General features: G+C 39.5%; 1 protein-coding gene across 1 annotated transcript in view; it reads left to right on the forward strand.

The window, feature by feature from the left end:
* The first annotated feature begins 860 nt into the window (after window positions 1–860).
* The window catches only part of LOC145453248 (uncharacterized), a 58,857-nt gene continuing 33,016 nt past the window's right edge, over window positions 861–26,701 (forward strand). The window contains exons 1-2 of the mRNA XM_080331245.1: window positions 861–1,108; window positions 1,224–1,325. Coding sequence (XP_080187371.1) covers window positions 902–1,108; window positions 1,224–1,325 — 309 coding nt within the window. The 5' untranslated portion in view covers window positions 861–901. The remainder of the gene's footprint in view (window positions 1,109–1,223; window positions 1,326–26,701) is intronic.

The raw sequence follows: 26,701 nt of genomic DNA on the forward strand, positions 1-26,701 counted from the left end.
TTGATGAAGAGCGTTCCTGCTTAGTGCTTATCTCATTCTTTCCGACTTCCTCGCCGATTTGTCTTCATCATGACCATTATGCGTTTGTCACGCTTCAGCGACGATGAAATCTGGCAGCTGTAATCCGCGAATGACGCGCTTCAAATAGGTACCAAAAACTATATATTGGTTCCGAATATCGAGTTCGGCATCGTCATGGACGTAAATAACATAATAGGCAGTACAATATAGAGGTCAATATTAATTGAGTCGCCAGATTACGTGGATCGCGGTTGTCGAGGAGATGATATTATAGTAGGGTTGGATTATCCGGATAACGGTTAACCGCAGTTGTTTTGTCTATCTGATATCCGGATATAATTCTGCCGGTTAACCGGATAAAAGAGTATCGTTGCTAATGCGTTTTTCTTTGTAGTAAGTTTCAATGAGACGTATTATCAGAATTGCACGCGGCCAATTAGCCAGAAGCGCGTTGCCAATTAGCGAGATTCGTCTGTGCAATGCACAAGTGCACAATGTAAGGCGACGCGGTCTCCCGCTGATATCATCTCGAATTAAGTCATTGATTGCCACGACCCCCCCCCTCCATTTTTTTTCCAACCCTCCTTATGTTTCGGCTGTCAACGCGCCTGACCACGTGAATTCATCAAGAAGGAATTAGAGCAGAGCTCATATTAGAGCGGAGCTCATATTAGAGCAGAGGTCATATAGAAACCGTTGGTAGTCGGCGGAGAAGCCGGATTTCATCGCCTTTTATCCTATCTTCATGCTTGATCTAAGCTTGCAATCTTGAAAGACACTTGCTGGCTACATTTTTGGTGTACGCTCATATATACGTAACGTCCTCGTATCCTAGTCTCTCCCAGTCTAGTCCTAGTAGTAGGTCCTAGTATCTTTGAGAATGGATTCATATGAATCCGAAGCGAACGATCAAGACGTCATGAGTTCACAGCAACAATGTGGATATATGCAGTATTCAATGCCTCTGTCGGAATACCAGCTTCCAGAATATCCCAACCAACAATCCATACTAGTACGACAAATGCCTAGTAATGCAACTTTTGTTATAGTCAACCAACCGTTGATTCAGGATCATGCACAACACATGGTGAGGATATTTCGACGGTTTTCCAGTCAGCTTAAATGATACCTGTCGATACACATGTGTCGTCGATTCGGATGATCCTACACATATACCATTAAGAATTTCTATTTCATTTCAGATAGGAGAACGATTGGTACCCGACTATTTCGATTTATCCATGTTCACGACGCTATTCTGTTGCTTCTGCGTAGGGATAGGAGCGATTGTCACTTCTAGTCAGGTAAAATAAATCAATGCTTCTCAATTATTTTTCAGAATGGTATCCCCTCTTAACGTTTAGACAATACCTAAACATCCCAGTTTAGCTATACGCAATACAATGAATTCGTAGAGTAATCATTATCATAATTAAGAGGAAGAAGGCTGTAAGATTTAGGAAATGTGTAGCCTACATTTATGCAAATACAAAATTCCATTAGTCATTAGCAGTCGATGCTAATGAATATCCTCAGCTAGTTTTGTACATCGAAGCGGTATCCATGATTCGAGTGCTACTCTCATAACCAAATCAACATCTGTGGTGGAATCTGCACTTTATTTGAACTTAATTTCAATGGCTGCTGAAAATGCATTCACTTGCAAATATATTTCGTGCCCATGCATACAAGAGTGGAAATCGCTTTCTGGCTGGGATGTCGCTACTCAGAAATGTTCAAACGCGATACTGGAAATTTAAAATAGTTTTTTAACTGTTTAATAACTGTTGCCTAATCATGACATCACAAATAAAATGACTTATTAAAAATATGCGTACTCTAGATTAGTGGTTTTCAACCGCCGGTTCGCGGACCGGTGTCGATCCCTGACACATTTCCTGCCGTTCCGTCAGATATATTAGAATATTATATCTCAATCTCAAAATGAGAGAAGTTGGGTTCTTGTCCAATAATGTGCCTTTGATCAAAGGGACGGAATGACGCAATATCCCGGTAGCAATCAGCCGTGCGATTTCCTTGTGTACTAATCACTGTAGGACACTATGGGGGAATAATCACGAAACCGCATATATATTTAGCTACAGTTCAAAAACTGTGACGTTCTGGAGAAAATGGTCGGTGCCAAATTCATTCATGTCAATTTTATCTTTAATTTGAGGCCTCGTCAGATGGTCATGGTGTATTTTTAGAAATGTTTCAGCTGCAGTTCGAATACTATGACGTTCTGAATAAAAGGGTCGGTCGGTGCCAAATTCCTATTTCTCAATTTTATCTTTAATTTGCGGCAACATCATATTTATTCCCGAACACAGAGCCCCTCTAGGTTATAGGCAAAAATTACGATACTGAGCAGCTAAAGATTAGTTAACGTCATTAGGATAGCGTCGTTAACACGCTGGTCGCAAATGAAACGTTGACTCCACTGAAATCGGTGAACATAGAAGGAGAAAATAAATTAACAAATATGAATATATTTGCGAACTGATGGTCAATATCTGGAGGTATCTTTTGTCGCGCCAGGGTATATCAATTTCACGAAATCAGAGCGAAGCTTGTTGCTGCCTTCCCGACAATGCAATACAATAGCCTATTTGTTTTACAAGACTTGGAAAATGACGTCGAAAACAAAGCCATGTACGTCGTAATTTGGAACATTCAAAGTTATCCGATTGACATTTCCATATCGTGATCTCGGGTTATACAACATGAAATGACAATGAATGCAGCTCGTGTCTGTAGAAGTCGATATGTAAATAATAGTCAGATAATCTCATGGCTGGCTTGCATATCTATTCTGTAAAAACTGTTGGTACTTCGACTTGTTTGTGGTCATGCTTGACGACTGTAGAGTGTAGAGTAGATATATATATCGAAATACCGTTCCCTATAGTTGTGGCTATTGATAGAACGAGGTATTTTCATGTTTTCCGTACTTCTGTAACTAATATCCTCGAATCTGATTTATGTGTTACAGGCAAATGCTATGAGGTATACCAAGCCTCGAGAGGCCAAAAAGAAATCAGAGACAGCGTTGATGTTGAACATGATTGCGATTGGGGTCGGCGTCTCAATCGCTATCACCGCAACAATGCTATTCGTTTTTGGTTGTATCAGAGTGCAATGAAAAGGTCTACAATTTATCGACGTATCACCTTACCATCACGTTTCAACCGGCATTGCAACTAATTTCAATAAAATATATACGATGACAAACATTGGTTTATGAACACCGAACAACGGAAGTAATTTTCGTGTATTAGGAATACTCGGCAATAATCTATTTTAATTCAGTTCTATACCGCGGTCCTCAAGTCTTGTATATATTTGTTATGTAAAAGCGAATGGATTTATGCGTAAAGGTGCGTCACGTGTTGGTAGTCTATTCATAATGCGATGACTAGTTCTCGCTACAGTGCCTTTATAAAGTAACGCATTTTACGAATTCATTTCCTCCGCATGGATTTGTAAGTGAAATCACGTATCCAGATTCCAGCAATATCATGGCGTTGATATGGGATGGTTTGATATGCACCTTTTTTAGGCAATAGTGTACAAACCGTTCATTTGTAGTTAACACACCCAATTCCCAATCTTCAATTGCTTTAATTCTCCTACCAAGTGCATATTGTGAATGCATAGTTGTATAGTAGGGGCCGGATACTTCTCCGGTCGGCGGGTCTACTGTGGAAAAATGAAGTTCTTGGCGGGTCGGATTACAAAATCGATAAATTAATCGCGTATCTATCCACCTATACAAGGAATAAATCATATTCAATGTAAACTTAAGTTTAGGGCATATAAACTAAAATCAGTATTTAATGAATTTATTAACCTAATGTATTTCAATATTGGCTGTTAGAATCAATCAGACATCCGTGGTCTACAAAAGTTGTCTGCAAGTTCTTTGAAATCTGGCTACATGTTGGATGTAGAAACACTTAGTAAAGACTTCACGTCTACGTGGACATCAGTTAGATTGAAACGTAGCCTTGTATTGTTAATGTTCATGGTCGAAAGCGTTTGCTCGCAAATGTATGCAGACCCGAACAGAACAAGTGTATAGTTTCATGGCAATCTTTCTCAGGTTGGTTACCTTGGGATCATGCTGTGACGTATACAATTTGCCAATAATTTCAGATTAGAATAGGCCTTTTGCAGCACTTCGATCACGTGACTAGATACGCATAGCAACCACAAATTGGTTAGCAAGCTACTTTTCCGCGCACCTGCTTCAGTGCTAAATATCGCATATTGTACTGTGGATTTCTGGTTGTAAACGTTTCGGAAATTTGTTGTAGAAGTCATCAGAGATTCACCTATGCTAGATGCCAATCCTGTATAAAGCATTTAGAATGATATCGTCAGAATTACGCAGAAATCTATCGGTAACGTACACGTATTACGGTACTCAACACTGATCATATGTACTTAAATTTATGCATTTGAAGTAAAGCGATTGGTTTATATTCTGGTAGGAGTATTTGTTAGTTCAAGCAGTACCATTTGTCTGTTGCGGAGCCTGATTTTGGATGGAAGATATGACTGAAGCAGCCGGGACCCGCAAGGATCAGGATATACTGTCTGCTGGTTTGGGTGCTGGCGTGCTGCTATAAAACAAATGTCGCTGAACACATCGGAAGTATCTTTTGGGAGAGCCTGCCATCAAGACTAACCAAAGCAGTGCACTTTTTTGTTGCCTTATACAATGCCAATTTTATTAGCATTACTTCGCAATTGAAGTGGATTTGGCAAATCACACGCGATTTTGATAAATAGTTGATGTCACATATGTGCGCTATTTAGCGAACTAAGGTAAGTAACTATCAAATAACTCTTAGAGAAGCTCAAACGCAGTGACAAGATCGGTCATCCTATACCCAGAGGTGGTCTACGTGGTCATTGTTGGGAACCAAGTAGAAGTAATGCCCTAATTTATACTCCAGTACAAGTAGCACTACTTACTTCCAGGACATGTCCAAAGTACTTCAAGTGGAAGTAGAATTGAATTTCTGAAAAGTAGTCAAGAAATTCGTTACATGAAGTAGATTTGGTTGAGGGTCACTTAGTTTTAGAAATTGATGTGACAACGGTAAACATTGCATGTTGCATCTTCTTGATCAACTCAAAGGGTGATGACACCACAAATAGGTGCAATTTTCAAAAATTAATTTAGTTACCGTGGTACTGGGGCTATTTCACCCAGTTGTTATGACAACCTCACGCTTGAAGGGGATGCAATCATGCGCCAAAGCTACTTTCTAGTTGACAAAATCCCAAACCTGACAAAAAAGTACTACCTAAAAAGTGTCAAGTAGAAGTGGAAGTAGCCTATACTCATAATGACGTTAGCACTCAGGTAAAATAGTACTTCGTTGCTGACTCCCTCTGTGTATTGGTTCAACCAACTCAGAAACATCCTCTAAAGACGACTAACATTGCTTCTTTTGCATTGACTCCGTAGTATTCTGAACTTATGATATTCTTTGATTCATTGAATTTACAAATAAACTTGCAAAGAAGTGCACTTTATTAATTTTTGTGCATTCGATACCCAGAGCATAAGAAATAGTTGAAGAAAAATGCATGTTAACCTTATCAAGTTCAATAACTGCCGAGACTCTTATGCCTATGTATTTTCCTCTACCTCCATAGCGACTTGTCTAGACATATTCATAGCATCCACGGAAGAGCACTTGTCTTGCTGTATACAAATGAAATATCATTTTCAAAGCAGACATCAACATCGGGAAAAAAGTTCAGGACATTTAGTCAGTGGTCAGATCATCTGCTGACATTTTCTGTTGGCATGAAACCACACTGCCTTCTACCGCATGACCGAATTTTATGTGGTGATATTAATTGGCTCCAGGCTGAATTCTTGACGAGGGCATCATCAATTTCTTAGTTGCCTTTTTTCGGCTTTCTTGGGATAATCCATCACATCATTAATTCGTATACATGTGGTATAGCCATGTCTTGAAACTCAAGATATTTGCACTGTGCCATAGAGCGAAGTAATCCAATCCAGGCAATCAATCAAGTAATCCAGGCCTCGGGACAGTTTGTTGCACCCTCAATTGGAGCTGATGATCATTTTTCTTTGGGTAGTGGCACTTGGCAGCATGACAGAATGATAAATAAATTGTAATATATGTGTAGAGATCTAAATATTTTGAATTGTCTAACTGAGAAGCCATACAATAGCATAGGATGTTTAATATATATATGGTATGTAGCAAATTGCATGAATTCATTACACATCAACGTACTGGCACTGGTAGTCATCATTGTCTCTAGGCATAAAAATAGCAGTATCCTATATATAGTGCAATCGATATCAATCATCAAAATGCTGCAATGATTACCAACTACCACTACAATACAGCTATAGTATAGTATACTATCCACACCTAACTTAATGCTGCAATAAATATCACGCAGTCAATGTCCTGCAATGTCGAATTTTGTGTCATAAAATCATAGTTGACTACCAAATAACGGCTACAATGTCGATCATTTTGACGCAAGGAGTTTACATAGTCCATGAATCAAAGACTTCCAACATATTTGAATCCTTGCGCACTTCCATGACACTTGCGTTTTATATAAAACGTTTACAGACCGAAAACGATAATATACTGTATCCGAAATACGGCTACGTTAACGACGGATTTCTGCGTGATTCTGACGATATCATTCTATGTGCTTTGTACAGGATTGACATCTAGCATAGGTAAATCTCTGTTGACTTCTACAACAAATTTCTGAAACGTTTACAACCAGAAATCCACGTACACTATGCGATATTTAGCACTGAAGCAGGTGCGCGAGAAAGTAGCTTGCTAACCAATTTGTGGTTGCTATGCGTATCTAGTCACGTGATCGAAGTCCTGCAAAAGGCCTATTGCACTTTCATGGTAAAAACTCTCTACGGAGCGCTCAAAATCCCCTCGCGGGACGGAACCGGCCCGTGGACAAATTGACGCCGTTCACTGTTGTTTAGAATAGTCACGTCTTCATTTGAATCTTTTTTGTAGTCGATACATTTTCGTTTCATTAGAGCAGTCGTGGGCAATTATTTTTCTCCGTGGGCCAAATGATAAACAGAAAATACGTTGGCGGGCCGAGTCAGAAATTATAGCTATATTCTCCAGCGTACTGATTTTATTTCTAAATTGAAAGCCGTGGATGTGTTGATATCGGGGAATGAGAAAGTGACGGTTAATTACCAAAAAATATTTGTTTGCCGCCATATTTCGAAACAATCTTAAACATGATACATTGATACATTTTGAACTCTCTTTAAACCCCTATCCGCGTTTTTCTATCAACATATTAAAATGTATTTGGGATGGCAGAAATAGCCCGTCGTCAGCCCCCGGAAACGTTGGTCTTGGGCCCCTCATGGAGTTATTACCCAAACTCCTGGGGGCTTCGCCCCCAGACCAGACCCCATCGGGATGCACGTTGTTAACACTGCTTCGGAGAGAGCTTTCTTGTATACACTAATTGGCAATGTTGTGTGCCCTTATCGCGAGAAGCGCGGAATTTTTCCATGATTCATGATTCAATCAGATAATAATATTGGTAATTGCTTACATATTGCTATATTTTTTAACCTCTCTAAGCCCGCGTAGTCAGTTTTACCGCTAGAGCTGAGTGAGATGCTGTCTTGGAAATACTCGGGAGGGCCCGTTGCTATAATTACTTTGCTATATGTTGTTATTTCGTGACCTCTCGTCTGCTATGTGAAAAGATATTGAAATCGCCAAAGCGTACTGAACTAAAAGAGGCACACGCTTCCTAATTGGTATTTCTTCACTGGCAAATATTGCCTATGGACAATTGGACAACATGGTTTTCATAAGGGCAGTCCTTTTCGGCCAAGGTATTCCCACAGTCGAGCTTTTTTCCCCTTTACTAAGTTACTTTGATCAGCACGTGCAATTGCAGTGCCTTCTCGGAATCCCGTGTTGGCCTAAACTTCGTATATATCTTGGTGTGCCTTGGCGCGGTAATGGCCGACGTCGAAATGCCCAATTCTATAAACCCCGGATCTCTAAATCGCGCATAGCACGAGAAAGATTTATGTTCAAATGTTCAGTCACGAAATAACTTTGGGTGCCCTTCGAGCTCGCCCCCCAATTGGGGGGTTTGGGGTGCGGAAGTTACGGTTCTGGGGATACTATAAAACTTGTTGTCTTTGTAGCTGGTTTCCGAGAAATGTGCAGCTTACCGAAATGGCTTTCTTGTTGACCCAAGCTTGCCGCTATTCCGAAATTCGCCGTCTCTTGATCGAGCGTATAGCATATGTCAACGTGTTTTTGTCATAGAACCGATTTAAATTATACTCCCTAATCACGGCGACGTGCGCAGCACTAACTACTAAAAAGACGGTTAGTAAACAAATAGTTAGTCCCCCGAACCTTCTTTGAATTTCAACTTTCGGCTTTCCATTTTTAGATCCTTTATGGGTGGTGATTAGGGTTGTTCAGATTTGAAAAATTGTCAGGAAACTTCGATGCTTGTGACCGAAATGATGGTTTAGTACATAAAAACACTTTTATGAGCAATTTTGGTCATCTTCATCGTGATCTTCTATCCCCGAAAACCCCCCAAAGATCCACGGGGCAATTCTCCTTACTACTGGATATGCAATGTTAACCACGACACCGGTTTATAGCTTTCGTGACGTTATCAGTTGAAAACGGCCGTGTAGAGATAATATATTGCAATAAAATAGCCATGTTTTCAAAATTGTACTTGAATGCAGTCCTATTAAGGCCACATGCATATCGATTTCACTCTGCACAACCTCTTTATCATGCTCATGGGAATCATGTATTGGTTGCACCATTGACATCGGCTTGATTTGGATCGTACTTTGAAGAAGCGCCGTTGCGTTGCAATTCGTGAAAAAATACTGATATTCCCAGCTAGTTTTCAGCCATAAGGTATTATTCAAAGGTATGTAATGTCAGTAATACTTTTCTCAACTTCAAATCATCTGTAAAATACCGAGTTATATTATTTCTTGGTAGACTGCAACTTAGTTGCAGAAGAATGTCTGAAACAAAGCGGATATGGTTTTTGCGGACCAAGCATGAACAAGATTCAGGTCTACCCACTATTTGGTCTGATATTCTGGTTACTATTCGGTCGGATATTTATCTGAGTGTATTAGTCACTCCAAGTAACCGACTCTAGATGAGGTTCTACTATAATCGCCATATCTGAAAGAAAATTGCCCCGAAACTACCACAACGCAGGACTGTGGCCTTTTAACTGTTGAAGAGGTTGCCAACGTATGGAATATGATAAGAATACCTATAAGGCAAGCGCTGAACATTGTGTTGATGCATTGTTTCAGGCATTTTTCTTCAACTAAATTGCAGTCTACCATAAAATAAGATAACTCGGTATTTTACAGATGATTCAACGTCCAGAAAAGTATTACTGACATTACATACCTTTGAATAATACCTTATGGCTGAAAACTAGCTGGGAATATCAGTATTTGTTCACGAATTGCAACCCAACGGCGCTTCTTCAATGTACGATACAAGTCAAGCCGATGTCAATGGTGCAACCAATACATGATTCCCATGAGCATGGCAGACAGGTTTTGCTGAGCAAAACTGAGATGCATGTGGCCTTTACAGGACTGCATTTGAATAACATTTTGAAAACATATCTATTTTATTGCAATATCTCGTCTCTACATGGCCGTTTTCGAATGATAACGTCACAAAAGCTATAAACAGGTGACATGGTCAACACTACAGATCAAGCAGTAAGGAGAATTGTCCCGTGCATCTTTGGGGTCTTTTCGGGGATAGAAGATCACGACGAAGATGACCAAAATTGCCCATATAAGTGTTTTTATGTACTAAACCATCATTTGGGTCACAAGCATCGAAATTTCCTGACAATTTTTCAAATCTGAACAACCCTAGTGGTGATATATTCATAGAAATCACAGGCACTGATTGATTAGTTTTACGAATTAGGGATTTGGAACGCATCACGTAACAATTTGAAACACAGACCGTTGTAATGCGTAATGTGACAATCGCAACAAATAAGGTTTGGTGACTTCTTGTGACTTTAATTCCAACGGCAGAATTTTGACATTGACTCTACTTTGAATCTGGATTAGGCATGTGATGTACGTATAGGCAGCGTAATCGCAGCATGTTAATTAACAGGCTTGATAGTAACCGAATTTACGGTCCAGCTCATACATCCTATGGTTTTAGTCCACGCAACAACATTAAAAAGTTGGTTTTATTTTTCAATTTCAAGCAACCTTACGCGGGCCGCACAGAATAGCTCCGCGGGCCGCACTTTGCCCAGGCCTGCATTAGATCATGGAGGGGCAACGTACGGACCGCGACGGGATTTTAAGCCGCACGAAAACAGTTTCCGGTCTTACATGATAATGCTGCCCACAGTCAGGGTCTACATGCATTTGAGAGCGAACATGTTCGGCCACGAACATTAACACGACAAATAAGCGTTCCAATCCAACTGATCTTTGCGCGAAGTCTTTACTAAGGACATGCAGCCACGAAACTTGTTGAAAACTTTGATTGACCACAGACGTCTCAATGGCTTCAACAGGTACTAAAGTACATTACGGTAATAAATTCATTGAATACTGTTTTTGTTCTCTATGTTTTGAACTTGAAGTTTACATAAAATACGGTTTATCCCTTGTGTAGGTGAATAAGTACGCAAATAATGTACCAATTCAGGAATCCGGCCAACCGATTACTTGATTTTCCCCTATCAGGCCCGCCGACAGGACAGTTTCCCGTCCTTGCAATAGATGGGCGGTAATTCAGGAGTGACGTCATCGAAGATTTATATTACCTCCAATTGTCGCTTCAGACACATTATTATTATACATATCGAATGACAAACTCACCTAACACGTAGCTGTAAGCAATTAATTAAACTTAGTTTATTTCGCAGAGAAACTAATACTAATGAACAGAAACCTGTTCACAATTACTTAATTCGAATGACGCTAATGGACGCACTGGCCTAATAAATATGAATGCTAAATATTACATACGAAGTAAATCAAGATATGTGTAATGAATTGTAAACCTGTGTTTCGTATCAAAATAAATATATTTTCTTCCCTGTCCACCATATGTGTTAAATTTCTACTAGCGCTACACATGTCGATTTGTAACCATAACCGTATGATTGGTTAAGGCAGATTTGAATCGTTGGTTTTCTAATATGTTCATTTCACGTGCTCCATTCGTTCCTATGTGTAGATGTTACGCATATGCGGCAGTGTTGATATTACTCGAGTAACATTTTCTAAATGACCTGACTTGATCTGCCTCGACGAATGAAAAATATGAAATGACTCCTGACTAGTAGACAAAATTCAAAGTCATCAAATCAAATCAAATATTCGAATGTGCTGCTTCGTAAAAGCACATGACCAATACTAATCATTTATTTAATCGATTTCATTTCTGCTCAATTGTACGATCTGGTTGCTATATCCACCCCCCCAGGCAAAACTGCCTCGACATTCTTTCAATTGTAGTCATAATGACTTTTACTATCACTGTATCAATATATTCATGCCTATATATAATCAGTCAGCTCAATGAAAACTAAGCTGTCTTGGAAATTACGAAGAAACATGTTCTGTTCAATCATTACTTTTAACTGCATTTAAGCAGTTGGTAACAAGATAGGAGCAATCAAAATATTTCAAAACTTTTTTCGTATTAGACGCTCCGTGGTGAAAATGAACGCTGAAATCGATTTAATGGGAAAATCGGACAATAATATGGAAACACCTAGCGTGGTAGCGTCAACTTTGCAATTGGATAAGTCCATGCAACCTCTCCATGGCGAACGTCCGATTGAAAAGTTCATAGTTGAACCACTATAATAATTATTTCTGCGGCTTTCATCGAGTACAACGAAAAACTTTACGAGCAGAATTGCAATGGCGGAGAATCCGGTCACAAAGCCCGCAATGTTCAATGTCTCGGCCGCGTTCGCTTTTGCACGCGCTTTATGTGGATCGCGGGTCCGCAAACTGTTGGCCTGGAATGTATTGATGTAAAAATAATATCACGAACATAATATAAAACAGAATATGCATGCACGTCCCAAGGGTGCGGGCTATAGATTCCGTCACAGGATCTTGAAATGGCATCACACCAGCACACCAGAACAAATGGTTATCATCCGGTGGACAATTGCGTGACAGCTTTTTCAATCGCATTGCGCTTCCAAACTGCAGAAGAAGTCAATTCCGTCGAATGTGATTTTGGAACAGCACATGCAAATTTACGAGGTACACAGATCACGAAGGGCAATATAATACTCCCACTACTGATTGGCCATTAAGGCACTTGGATTTTCATTACAATTGGAAACACCTGTTAAACTGATAGTATAGAAGACGATATGTGAATTACAGATCAGCAGCGGGCTGATTATCGCGAACAATCCGACAGCTTTTATTTTGAGACGTTCCTGGGCAAAGTTAATTCGTGCGCCTCTTTGTCTTGAATAAAGACCTGTAATTCTGAAGTTGCCAAATAATGATTCTTGAGGACCATCTATGCGTTATAGAGTAAAGAAACCAGACGGATATGTAGAAGAAAAATCTGAAAACCTTCAATCATCATTGGTATTCATGGAAGACTAATTTCGATCATTCTTACACTCAATAGCACGTAAATTAGATGTTTATTGTTCGCAGGTATAGGGCGAGAGACCATGCGATGCAGCGACGAGACAATCCGCCTATATGGAAGCGCCATTCAATATGGATATGTGACACATTTTGCAATTTATAATAACCAGCATTGTCGAAGTCATTTCGAAAGTACAAATATTAATAACGTTCGGACAGAACGCCCTCGAATTTATCAAGGGCTATGGAATCCGACTTTGTTACGTTTAATGACGGCTAAGTGGTAAGGAATAGGGATCATATCAATCCAATGCAACGTTTGTTGACCTAATAATTCGGCAATTCCAGCGCAGTGCAAAAATGCGCAATCGGCTGTCGACTTCGCCCACCTAGGGAGACATAGTGATGATGAAAATGCGAAAACTAATACCTTCTCTTACCAAGTGATCTGGTATGTAGGCTTCTTTCCATACCCACATTTAAATATGGATACGTATAGCACCGGTTGTCAACTGTTGCATTGATACATTTGTAAATCTTACTCTAAATGGGTCAGTGCCTCCCCAAAACGATCTTCACAGCGTATATGGGAGCTATATCGTATTTATGTGAGGCAATGTACTAGTGTATAGCTGCGTGCGTACCACCAGTTGCGAGCCACTCCATAACGCACTGAAAAATGCGACGTATGTCGCGATAGGACTATATTCGGGTTGCCATACGTCCAGATTTCTTCGGATTTGTCCGGAATGCAACAATAGTGATACCTGCTACAATAGTAATACCATGCTACAATAGTATTACCTGAGCAGCCAAGATGACGGCAGGAATTCCCAGCCAGAAGCAGCAGAGTACCATGTTTATGATTGAGCATATCATCTGATCCGGCACATTGGGGGTATCCTGCGAACAAAAACATACCTTATATTAATATACCACGTCTTTGAATACAGATGAGAGTTTTCTTTTTATTTTACTAGCTCTCTGATGGATATGATGGGTGTCCTAACAAACTTTACAAGCACAATTTCAACAAGTATGACCAGAATTGTTGTTGTTGTTTTGGTATTCATGATGTTCAGACTAAAATGTGGTCAATAATGGTACTTCTGTACATTTACACCAGACCAATATTATTTATTATCATGGCGTATCTGCCAACTGGTAGCGCGGCCAACTTTACCGATTACGCGGATCAAATGGCGACCGGTGCCTTTAGGCCATGGGTCGGCGACCCACGGCTCGCAAGCCGCATGTGTCTTATGTCTGCATCTGCTGCTGCGGCTGTTGTAATATACTAACTCAGGAGTTTATTCTAGCGAACATAATAGAAGGTCCTGGCAGGCAGGGCAACAGAAAACGAATGACTATCGTCGTTTACTCGACGCAGTACAACACAATTCACGTTAAATGTATAGGAATGGATATTCCGATGATGGTGACGGTCGACCGTAAATTGCTGTCTAGTGATTTAGTCCTGGTCCAAAATGGTTTTTGTCTTTTTAAGACAGGGGTCGGAAGACTTTTTCGTCAAAGAAGCGACATTGAACCTATATTTTCAATTGTGAATGTCAATCCACTATAACGTCACAAATAATGATTCGTTACGTAATGGCTAAAAACACAAAACAAAAAAATAAAACAATTAAAACATGTTTTAAAAATGTTTGTTTTAAATTGATTTTTTTTCTAATGAGTGAGTGCGTACGTGCGTGCGTATTCCGCGCGTTGTTATCCGCCATTCGCGACTCTCTGTACTTGTCGTTATTACGTCTCCATGACAAATGTCTTTCCATATTTCGGATTTGATTATCGGCATTGAGTGACGTTCGCTCTGATGAGATTGAGTCGTAAAGCTTCGAGTGGTATAAACTTGATCATAATAACGTATTGTTTGCTGCAATAGTGAAGTTCTGTACTTCCAAAGATAATGACAAGATAGCGAACTGGTGAAGCGTCCACCTTCTTAATCGGTAGGTCCCCGGCCGGGTAAGACCAAACACCTGATTACTAGGGCGATTTTTTTGACATGTCGAAATTTGTCAAAATTTTGTCAAAATTGTTGCGCTGCGTCAAAATTTTGTCAAAATTGTAGGGTTGTCTCAAAATTTGACTAAATTGTTAACAAAGGCAAAATTGTTTCGAATTATGCATTAATTTGTACCGTAGATTTTGCAGTGTCGGTGAACTTATCATTTGATATTTTACAGCTTATTGCCTACTTATTGGCCTACCGTTGTAAACGGCCAATTGTGTGCTCATTGTGAGTCATAAACGGTCAAATAAAACAAATTGGTAGACATGGTTGTATGGTCAACGTACCGCAATGTCCTAACTGAAGAAACACTTCTTGGGCATAGCATCATTCTTATAGAAGCGCATGATGAAAAATTGTGATGTAGACAACATTGTCAGAATGAAGCAACACGGTGTGTCATCAGCAGTATACGCACAACTTGAGTGTTGCCAGTCAACAACTGCTGCTGTTGAACGTTCTTTCTCCATTCTTGGCAAGCTTCTTAGTAAGGACGCAGATCGTGTGCATATATATATCATAAGCTGATATATATCCCGCAAAAAAAACATCAAGAACAAAAATAAACTACATCCGCTCCTTTAAAACGGAAATTTGCAATTAAACAATTGGACCTCGCAATGCGATGACACTTTCCTAGATGAAGCTTCGCTTTTCTGTTCTGGTTTACGGAAGGTTAATGGACCCGCAATAAATATACATTATAATATTTTCGTTTCGTGAGAAAATTTCATTATAATCGTTTTATTTTGTTGCTCCGTGTTGCACAGTTCCTTTTGTTCATCTGCAATCTACAGTGATGTATTGGTAGATGTATTTTGTGGTAGATTTTACGACTCAGCGAAAATTTGTTGCTCCGCGAAGGCTTGCAGGTCAGCGTAACTCTTCCGCGCTGGTTATTAAAGGCTGAGAACCAGCGCTTTAGAGTCACCTTTAAAAAATGAAATTATATTGAGTTGGCGACTTCTTGTTTGTTGTCACATGAACAATCTTCAAGCGAAGGTTTTGTAAGAAGAGAGGTGGTCAAAGTAGTCAAGAAAGTTACTTAAGTAGAAGTAGAAGTAGCGACGAAAAATTATACTCAAGTCCGAGTAGAAGTACTTCTTCCAGACGCAACGTAAAACTACTTGAAGTAGAAGTAGAATTGACTGACTTTAAATCTACTCAAGTAAGTAAGTAGTAGTGAAAACGATCGTAATTCGTTCGCATGGATTGTCAAAAGCTGCAAATTGAGCTATGCGAAAGGTGCAGAGCTTGATTCATATTGATGCATACCAGGAGGTATCCAATTTTCGACAGCAAAAGCATTCGTCCGCATTATGGGATGAAAATGATAGTATTGATATGGAAATGCGATGCTATAATCCTCTGTTTACTCGAACAGCACGTTTTCGAAAATTTCATGGTATGGCGCTCTCCCCCATATTATAGGGACCGTAGTTTAGTCGAAGAGCAATACGGAGAAGCTGTATCGGATACGGTGGAAACACTTTTTGCGATTAGTAAACGTTAATAAAAAATATGGGGGGTCGTATATATGTCATATTGTGTAATTTTATCTCCGTAAATTCGAGACATTATTAAACTTGCTTTTATACTTTAACAGGAATCTTTTCCAGAAAAAGGAACTGATACTAATTACTACTCAAAGTATGACACTGGGAATTGAAGTCAAATACAAATACTAATTCTAAAAGCGGAAAATGTATTTCACGTCTTTAGCAAAGAAAGTTTCAAAGGTGTTATAATAAAACCGGTCTAAAGCTTTAAAAAGACAGACTCGATTTTGCCAGATTAGGACACGCCATGGACTGCTAAATTATGATATGCTAAGTAGGCTAAATGCTAGATGATGAAACATCAGTTTCAAACGTTATGATGGGCCATATATACTCTGATGAAATATTTCATATGGGCGACAATGCGGTGTGAAGGAAACCACGCCAACCCGCTACCTAAAATCTATCCACCGACATTTTCGTGATATGATGCTGGTCATTCCATATCCACTATGCGCGACGCGCAACGACAATTCGGGGCTTTACTCAACTTTCATGAAAATTAAATGTTGATACCCCTTGAAAACAGCCCCGAAATTCCTCAGGATAACTTCCGGCTTGGAGGATAAAACTACTTCGACGTGACAAACTGAAAATAGCGAAAAGTAGCTAAGTAGATCACTAAATATTACGAGGTAGAAATAGAGGCAGTGGTAAATAAGATCTAATGGAGTAAGTACCCAAGTAGTGGGAAACCACTTGAGTACTTAACAAAAGTAGAAGTACTTCTTTATTGACCACCTCTGCGTAAGAAGCTACTATAAACATCCACACATGAAGGTAGGTGCGGAGGGTAAATACATAACAACTACTTAAGTACAGGAATGTATCAGCTCTGCACTAAATGTTGGTCTTCGCAACTACACAATTCATACGACGCTTCGGTTTGTGGAGGCGATTGCGAGCTATTTCGCAGGGCTGCGATTGCCGGAATATTTGCCGGCAATGAATGAGGCAAAGTCATCTTGGCTTGACAAGGTTATTGTTTCTCTGCATTGCAATTGTATACGTAACAGAGCCGAAGTATTATAAATTCTGAGCTGCTTACAATAAACTGCGCTATCACAGCTGAGACGTGGCACCTCATTGCCGTCCCTGCGTCTTCATTTTCATACGCACTGTATTTTCGAACAGTAAATACGCAAATTCTGTGATTTTGTGTGTGAAAATGTTCGAAATGTAGTCATTCATGAACACCGATAGAAAATAGCCATAGGTACTCGTCATCAGACATGGGGTGATTACTTCATGAATGTAATCGATTGCGATTACGATTACTTCGGAATCACGCGATTACGATTACGATTACGATTACAGCAAAATCAGGAAGTAGTCGATTACGATTACGATTACATTGGAAAAGTAATCACGATTACTCACGATTACATTTATTTTGCATCTTAGTAGTTATATTGGAAGACAATACATGGATTGCGCTGAAAAGGCCTAATGAGATAACATATTTCTTTAAAACAGACGCGACATTTGCTTGTTACGTCACAATGCACATATTGCCCATTTTATAAAGGACGATTTATCGCACCCAATGATTTGCATTATTGCCAGGTCCATAACTGCTGCACCCCAAATTCTCCAATAGGGTGGGGAGCGTGCTCGGAGGCGACTCAAGAGTATTTCGTGAACCAACATAAATTATAGCGTATTCTCGACAGTTTTCATTAACTTGAAAATTCTCTTTGAGCTTTGCCATTTAAATGTCTCTAGATAGCTTGATTTCGAAATGCAAACGTCTCCCCTCAAGAAATAAAGGATGCATAACTCATAGTTATAGGCATTATGGTGCCAGTCAATACCGCGCCCCGACACACCAAAAGACATATGCAGTTTAGGCCAACATGCGACTCTACGAAGTGTGCTATCAAAGAAAGACGTTGGTGGAAATTTGGGGTATGTGTCCATTGTTGATAGCCGCGCTGGGTGGGCGTGACTAACAATCCGGTCCTTCCAATCTGAGCCCACGATGCAAATGCCACGCAGGCACCCACAGAGCATTAGACATGACAATTTGTGTGTGCGTCTCAAGAAAGTTTTTCTTTTAGTCTGCTAAGTTTGGGCCACTACAATATCTTTTGACTATATAACAGACCGGAGGTCACGAATTAACAACATGCACTACAGTAATTATTGCAAGATACCAGATGTTATAATTATGGATTACGCGCCCCCTGCTCTTCTGGTTAGTCTGACCATCGGAGGCTGAGATAGGATTAAAAATGTAATATAATGCAATTACCAATGTTACTGACGAAATTAAATCTTAAAGTTAAAAATTGACTACCCTTTGGGGGCCCAAGACCAATGTTTGGAGTGGAGGACGATTTTGCTGTTTTGATCCTGATTCTAGCTACAACCCACGCTAACATGGTATATAAGCCGATGGCTATGGCGGCAGGTCCAAATCTTCAGTAAAGAATTGTGAAATAGCAATTGACGCCCGTTTTGAGTAGAATAATATGAGAATAAGAGAAGGTGAAAATAAAATTCTGCCTTCAACTTAATACAGATAATGTAATGCAAGCTGCCATTACGAGAAACGGCAAGAAAACGGCGCGGTTATGATATGTATCAGCAGCCGTTGATTTTTAATGCTTTGTTGTGGAAACCGTAATATTTTATTTGATGAGTACAAAATTTCCAATCTTTGTCTGGTGTACGTTCGTACCAGCACATAGGCCTACTGCTCGCCAAACAGCAACGGTCAAATTGCGTTTAACTAAGCATAACCAAACATCAATACAAAAGTTGCTATTTTAGACTAGGCAGAGAAGTGATTAATTATCCTGCAGCGAGGTAGTGGCGTCTGAAATATATTGATAACCCGATATACTGAACGGTGGGTGTTTTACAATCACACTAATGTACATCGACTATCTATATACTATAAGTGTGGAATGTGGATACTTCTTACGCAAAGACGAGCACAGCAAATAAGCTATACTTCTGACGTAATAATAAGCAATGGCATTTGAAAATCAGACGTTTGTGACTCAATAACTGGTATAATATCTCTTGCTTGTTAACGAATGTTCAGTTTATGTCAGAATCGTCGTACAAATAAAAAGTAATCGTTCTTTCACAAAGAAATCGATTAAATATGCGAAGTAGTCGATTACGATTACGATTACTTCGGAATTTTTTCGAATGTAATCGATTGCGATTACGATTACTTGAAAATGCTGTAATCGTCGTAATCGATTACGATTACTAATCGCGATTACCCCATGTCTGCTCGTCATATAATTATTTGAATGGTGTCACGATGTTATTTTACGCATCCTGATTACAGGTATTCCACGGCTTCACTTTTCTTCCCCGCCCATAAGCCACTTAACAGATTGCGAGAGAGCGGCACGAAGAATGCCATCAAAGTTTTGATGCAATTATGCTATCAATACATTGCACATGTCTAACATGTTTTGAAAATACACGATCGGCATAGTTATGTTACGTTGTCCTATCAATATTATGCGGATCTGCCGAGCTTATTTGACTACGATTCTATCTAGATGTTTGACTGGAAAAATATAACATACGATTTGGGTAGTGAAGAATCATCGGTTACTTGACCACGACAGGGGGCAGATTGTCAAGCGTGTCGTATACATGTTCAGGTTGGTTGGGATCTCGCGGATACAGGTCTTCTGGCGGAGGCATGTGACATGGCGTATTTTCAGGGTGCTGTTGTCGAAGCATTACGAGTTGTTGATTCGTGTCGCATGCCATCGAAACTGTTCCTAGAGATACTATACGGCTTTAAATATGTGTTTGCGGTCACTGGAAAATGTATCACTTTATTCAGTGATTGCAATACCAGTCAAGCATATGTATAAGAAATTTATAACCCCGAAACGATAAATGCTAGACAACGTTATAAGTAATATATGCAACAACAGGAGTAACAATTGAGGTCAGTTGTTTGGCTATGTTGCATACGTTTCTCAGAGCGCGTTTCCTGTACTCTTATTAGAAACGCGACCGTTGACTTTTCGAAGAGTCGATATCAACTTTCAACAGAAGTGCGCACTTGAGATATACCGTAGCTGCACGCAAACCTAATAACCGTTGATATATATCACGTCAACACCAATGGGTTGTGGATTCGAGTCCGACCGAGGTCAACTCCAGAATCCCTTCCTAAATGTTGGAGGCAGACTTAGATTAGTAATTATTACTAGACAATTCTAGTTGTCTAATTTCACTAAACTTGAACGAAATGCCACTTATCTAATTCTAAGCTAATTTGCGAAATCTCTCCATGCTCTAATTTCAATTCTAATCCATCTGATTTTTTGTCTTTCTGAAATTTCCTATTCGTCCGTTATTTTGCAACAAGTAAATAAAAATATTTCTCTCGAGCAGGGAAATCCAGTACCAAGCCACCATCGTATTACTGATACACCGTACAATCATAGTATAGTTATTCTGACGCAAAATAACCATGCTGACGTAGTAGCTTGTAGGATGCGAACAACCTTCTAGTTTCGATCACAAACAGAACATTAGAAAAGAAAAAGAGATAGTTGACTCAGGCTTATTCATTTTTATGCCCTTAACCACATCAAGAAAGAGAGGAAGATTGCTTCAGATTTATCCAAGCAAATTATATTAGAGGATGACGTGGAAAGATATTTCGCAGCAGAGAGTGCGGCGAGCATCGACTGTGATGTTACTGGAAAGGAGATAGTCGATGTCCTCATTTCAACGATGCTGCGGGAGAACTTGTAGGCATGACTGCAACATCACTACGACCGGAAAGAGTTTTCAGCCATGCAGGAGGATTATATCATGCGCAACGAGCCAAGCTTAGTGTACATACAATAACCATTGTCATGCTTATGAGAATGACCTCTTATATGATATGAACTGATCTTGAATTTTGCATTATTTCTTTCACATTCCGAATTTCATTCAATTTCCAAGTTTTTGCGAATTCAGTAATTCTAATTGTAATCTAATTTGAAAATAAACGCTCTACTGTGGATGCCAACAACTAGCGTTTTAGGGAATATATGAATGATAAAGTGATTTCTTATTACTGGATTCATGACATCGTCATAGCAGAATGGTAATGACCTTGCAAAAAGGCACGTTCTTAAAATTTGTCAGCTACGACGAAGTCCCATAACGACATAACATATCTGTTTTTCGAATATAGTCCGACGACGCCGTCCCACTCATAAACCTGCCTATAGTGCATAAATGACCAGATTCTCATAACTCGGTATCAGAATCCATTCAGGCTGTTACCTCCAATAAGGCTAATACTACTTATTTAGTTATATATAGTTTGAGCACCCTGCTAAAATCTGACCGCAAATCAATATCATAATCCAGAGCCTGTCCAGATACGACAACAAGGCATTGAAATTCCGTCTCTGTCCGTATTGAACTCTACAGCAGTGGTTCCCAACCTTTTTGTATGTCGGAGCCGCATACGTATGAATGCGCATGAAAAAACTCTAGTAGACTACATATAGCGAAATTTTAAAGGTAAGCAGGTCTAACTATGGATCCTGCCATCCAGATAATTCAGAAGCTTGTACAATATGTACATTGTACATAGACTTCTATAAATTGTATATCGCTTATTTTATAATTCATAGACGCAGATTGGCGTGTGCTATACATTGAAATAAACTGAAAATGCATATCATTGCTGCAACATACCACACACTACACACTTAATGCACAATACACATGCACAAGCTTACGGGGGATTATACGCTGAGTATTGTCGGACTTATTGCAATTTATACTTGACTATGAGCCGTTATTTTGATGTCAGTAAAATTGTGTCGAAATTTATTCTTCACTGAGACGGTATATAAAGGTCTATGACCTGCAGAACTGAAGATGTATCCTTGTCTGACGGATATACATCCATCCGTTTGACACCAGTGTGCAAGAATTCTCTTTCCCGTTTTCAGAATCGGCCTTGGACGGTTTTAGACATACTTAATATCCCTCATTTTAGCATTCATACACAAAAATTCACATTAAATATTCATAGAAACAAACAACAACTATCGTCTATTGTATTTTGTCGTATATTCAGAGGTCAATCAGAGCCGCAAGATAGCTACCTTGGGGCCGCATGTGGCTCTGAGAGCTGCGGTTGGAAATCACTGGTCTAGAGTCCAGCTAGACTAAACTCTTGAGCTTCATAATTCTTTGTATGTTTACTCAAATTTCTCCCCGAAGCCCTCTACATATCTAGTCAGATACTTTATTAATAGCGACTAATATGTTTATTATATATTCTCGCTATAATGCTTTGTGTTTCATTGTAGAAGTCTTCATTTCTATCCCAATCTATTACTACAGGCTACCGCGCATTGATACTTGAAAAAATTGCAAATGGTACAGTTTTAAATATGTTTCCTAGTCTCTATGCATTGTACCAGGTCGTGTAATATGATAGTTTTTCTGATACCAGTCTGACCCATTTCATTCTGCAATTGCAGCTCCTGGATTCCATGATCACTACCGCGTGACGAATACGGTTTTATGATCAAGATAAATCGGCCAGGAAGGCGAATAAATGAGATGCGCTCGACCGTGAACTCACCATTTCTGTTGAGAATTCCACGAAACTCCAATTACTATCACTCGATGCACGGTGTAAGCAACAGCAGATATTCAAAATAAACTACAATAAACTCTGTATTGCTATAAATTTAATTGATTTTCGGCAATTAATTCTTGCATGTCACGTTGTTTTGGTTGTGAGTGAAAAATTCGCTTAGGGTTAGCATATTTTTGTGAAGCAAATTCCGGATATACTTCAGCGCCCACTAGCAGATTTAAAATGAGGTATAGCACATTGTATAACAATCCGCTTGTTCTCGAACATAACCAGGCCATGGGTCAAAAGTCTTCTATCGGCAAACATTTACTGGAAAACCACAGATATGCTGCTAATTATCATGAGGACATTTATCTATATTGGCTAAGGGTCGCAATTTATTTCATTTGTCTGTTCTTGAGTCCACTATTATCACTATGAGCAAACCTAGTCTATATGCCAACAGAAAGAATTTGTGTATCATTTTAAAATCGCGCATTAACTCGTTTTGTTTCGCTATCTCCGTGCCAACGCTACTGTTCTCTCGTTTTTCTAACTTTGTATATTTTCTGTGTGACGTCATTATTAGCGATGTATATTGTTGTTGTACATAGTTATTCGAATCGTCGCATTATTGCTGACGGTATTTCCTGACGAGTGTCAGCCGAAAAGCTTCGGGAGTATAAATATGAATATAATATTCAAATGTGTAATGATGTTCCGTACTGCTAAGCGTCTCTTTGAACACATTGTCTGTCAAGTGTCAATATGACGTCACACTTGTAAATCATTGCCCATCGACTGTATACAGCAGGGGTCGGGAACCTTTTTCGGCCGAAGAGCCATATTGACCCAATATTTTCAAATGAAACTCACAAAGAGCCATAATTGTCAATCAACTATTACGTCACAATTGAAAATTTGTGACGTAGGCTATTGGTAGCACTAATACATAGAATTCGTAGTTCTCGCCATATTTTCTCCACTCACAGGCGTAGGCGCCGCCACACATGGTCACTACAGAAGTACACACATTGAAACCTTCAGTGATTATTTGTATTTGTTGTTGATGTTCATGTTCATGAATGACTAGATATTGAACATTTTTACTCCCAAAATCAAGCAACTCTAAAATTTACTGTTCAAAAATAAATCTCGAAAGGATAGATAGTGCACAGGTGAGGCACAGACGGGCCAAGGCTCGCCTGTGATAGCACAACTCTTCGTAAATAGATTAGAATATATATTCACTGATATTAATCGACTGTAATTGTCGCACTGGTTCTGAATATCCAAATATTGATTAACTTTTCCGGTATTCGGCTAACAAAACGTTGCGCTACACACCTAAATTTTAACGGCGGCATACTAGAAAGCTACTTACCAATCAAGAACATGGATAGCTATTGTGTTGTATTTGATTTGAATTTCTAATTGTGAATGTCACTTCCAAGGTAGTTAATTTCTCGGCGTAGATCAGGAGGACAGTGTGTATTTGAAAACTGCATTTCAATACAAGCCTTTGCTATTCTCTTTGATCAATCATGGTATCGTGCAATCCAAAATTTCGAGGCGCGCGATGTCGGGTAGATCGAATCCGGGGGTAATGTTAGTCACCACCGCGACAGCAACTTATACGAAGGGCATATGATACCCTAACCCTGGATACCCCATTGTTTTGGCCTCTCAAATACATGTTCAGGCTGCCACGAGAATAATTATTCTGGACGAAATCAAAATTCACTAACAAGTTGCTGCAATATTGATAAATTTATCACAAAATTAAAAAGTTGTTAAAGAGCCATATCTTATACCCAAAAGAGCCATATATGGCTCGCGGGCCATAGGTTCCCGAGCACTGGCATACAGGAATGGGCCATCTGTAATGTTAGCTCTGGTGATTGCTACTTGCTTGGGTCTGCAATAGATTTCTGCGCGGGTCGTCTGAAATCGTCTGGCGGCCGGTGTCTGGCTAGTCGGGATTGTGCCCTGCTATAGGTCGGTGCGGCTATCTGGTTGTGTGATTTAACCAGGTCCAAAACAACATTTTTTCAGCAACCTTCCGCCCAAAACAAGCACCGATCTTGGGCCCACCATAGGGTAATCGATGTAAATTCTTGGTCACTTACTATATGAATCTGGTTGTTAAATGTTATCAATGAATTCTAGTAATTAATAATAATTACCAAAAACTTCAAGCCTTCAAATCCCGGACATTTGGGCATATTTTAAAATTTCCTACCGGACGCAGTTTTTTTCGGTGAAGTTCTGGACATGTCCGGGAAGTTCCGGACGTATGGCAACTCTAACTCAGTTCCATTATTGCTTTAAGCTTAATTTATACTGTTATCGGGCTAGAAGGAGATCCCGTGCACATATTTGAGATTGAGCTGCATCGGCCGCATATTATATCTGCGTATGTCGTACACCAGCGTTATATTGGACGACTTGAAATTGACTCAAAATTGGAAAATATGAGTGCACTTGACTTTATACGCAGCTTTCTTCAACAATTTGCGGAGTGTGACTTATCAATAATGATGTTGAAATCGGCACATGTGCTGTGTTTAGCATTGTGTTATTTGCAGGATCTTGAAAGCGCTACAATCGGAAGTTTTAGTCCACTTTGAATTATTATATAAAAGCTCCCAAATTCGTGTTTGCCAGTGGCAAGTTTATCCAGCACTTATAGCGTTATATAGAGATACGCCTGCTATACTTTCTACATTTGACAACTGTGCATTCTTAAAATCAATTCCGTTGATGTCATTCATTCAAAAAATGATTTTTATTGCGGGCAAAGCTCACAGCAGACATGCCACTCCTGGGTTTTTCCACCCAGATCTGGGTTTCCGAGCATCACCTGGGTTTCTGGGTTTTTGTCCTTGAAATCTGGGTTTTTTCAATATGCTGTTCGTCAGGTCAATTTTACGCACGAAAATTAAATATTAGATTAGTAAGATCATAATGTCGTAAAATCCACGTACTTCATTTCGCCATTGTCGCTGGATTTCGTTGTTATTGTAACGGTAGAGTCTTAAGAGACTGTTTCCCTATTAAAATGGGAGGCCTTGCTATGTGATGGAGCTTCATTGAATACTGACTGCCCGGACGCAGAAAGCTAGTTCATAGGGCAACTGATTGGAACTGCTGTCTTACAATTCAAAACGATTTAGGACTTCAATGCTCAGGTGATTATCAGCAAATTCGATTATATACTAAAACTCATAAATGGCAGTTAATTTTTCGACTAAACTTACTGGTCACATAATTCCAGAAGAGTGATTGTCCCAAGATTAATCAATCGAAGACTTTCAATTTGGCCAGGTCTCTTAACATGCCCAAAAATCACCCTCAGAGATGAGGAATGGCATTGCTTTGCGTATTGGTGCGTACCTAATTTTCCATAGCAATTCGTCGAGAGGAAAAGTCATTTTTGTGGAATTTGCAGTGTTTACCTAGCAAAATTCATTTCATGAAGTGTGGGTATTTTCAATATCAAGCGCTGAAATTTACTTCCATGACTATATGACTGTAATTATTGACTGTCAGTTTCCACTTTCAAAGCTGTCGCATAGAAATTTGAGTGAAATATAGGATTTGGGTTTTTCTGGATTTATTTAGCGGTCACCTCTGGGTTTTTTCGAAATATCCGAGTGGCATCCCTGGCTCACAGCAGCGAGTCACTAAATATTCACTAACCTTTAATGACATGAAAAATTTTAATAAATGAGAACGGTTCATAGTGCAGAGCCTACCAAGGTTCGTTTGCGAACGCGGACGTTAAGTTTTCTGAG

Source organism: Botryllus schlosseri, chromosome 13, assembly GCF_051294905.1.
Source record: "Botryllus schlosseri isolate E-star chromosome 13, Bs_hap1, whole genome shotgun sequence".
Lineage (NCBI taxonomy): Eukaryota > Metazoa > Chordata > Ascidiacea > Stolidobranchia > Styelidae > Botryllus > Botryllus schlosseri.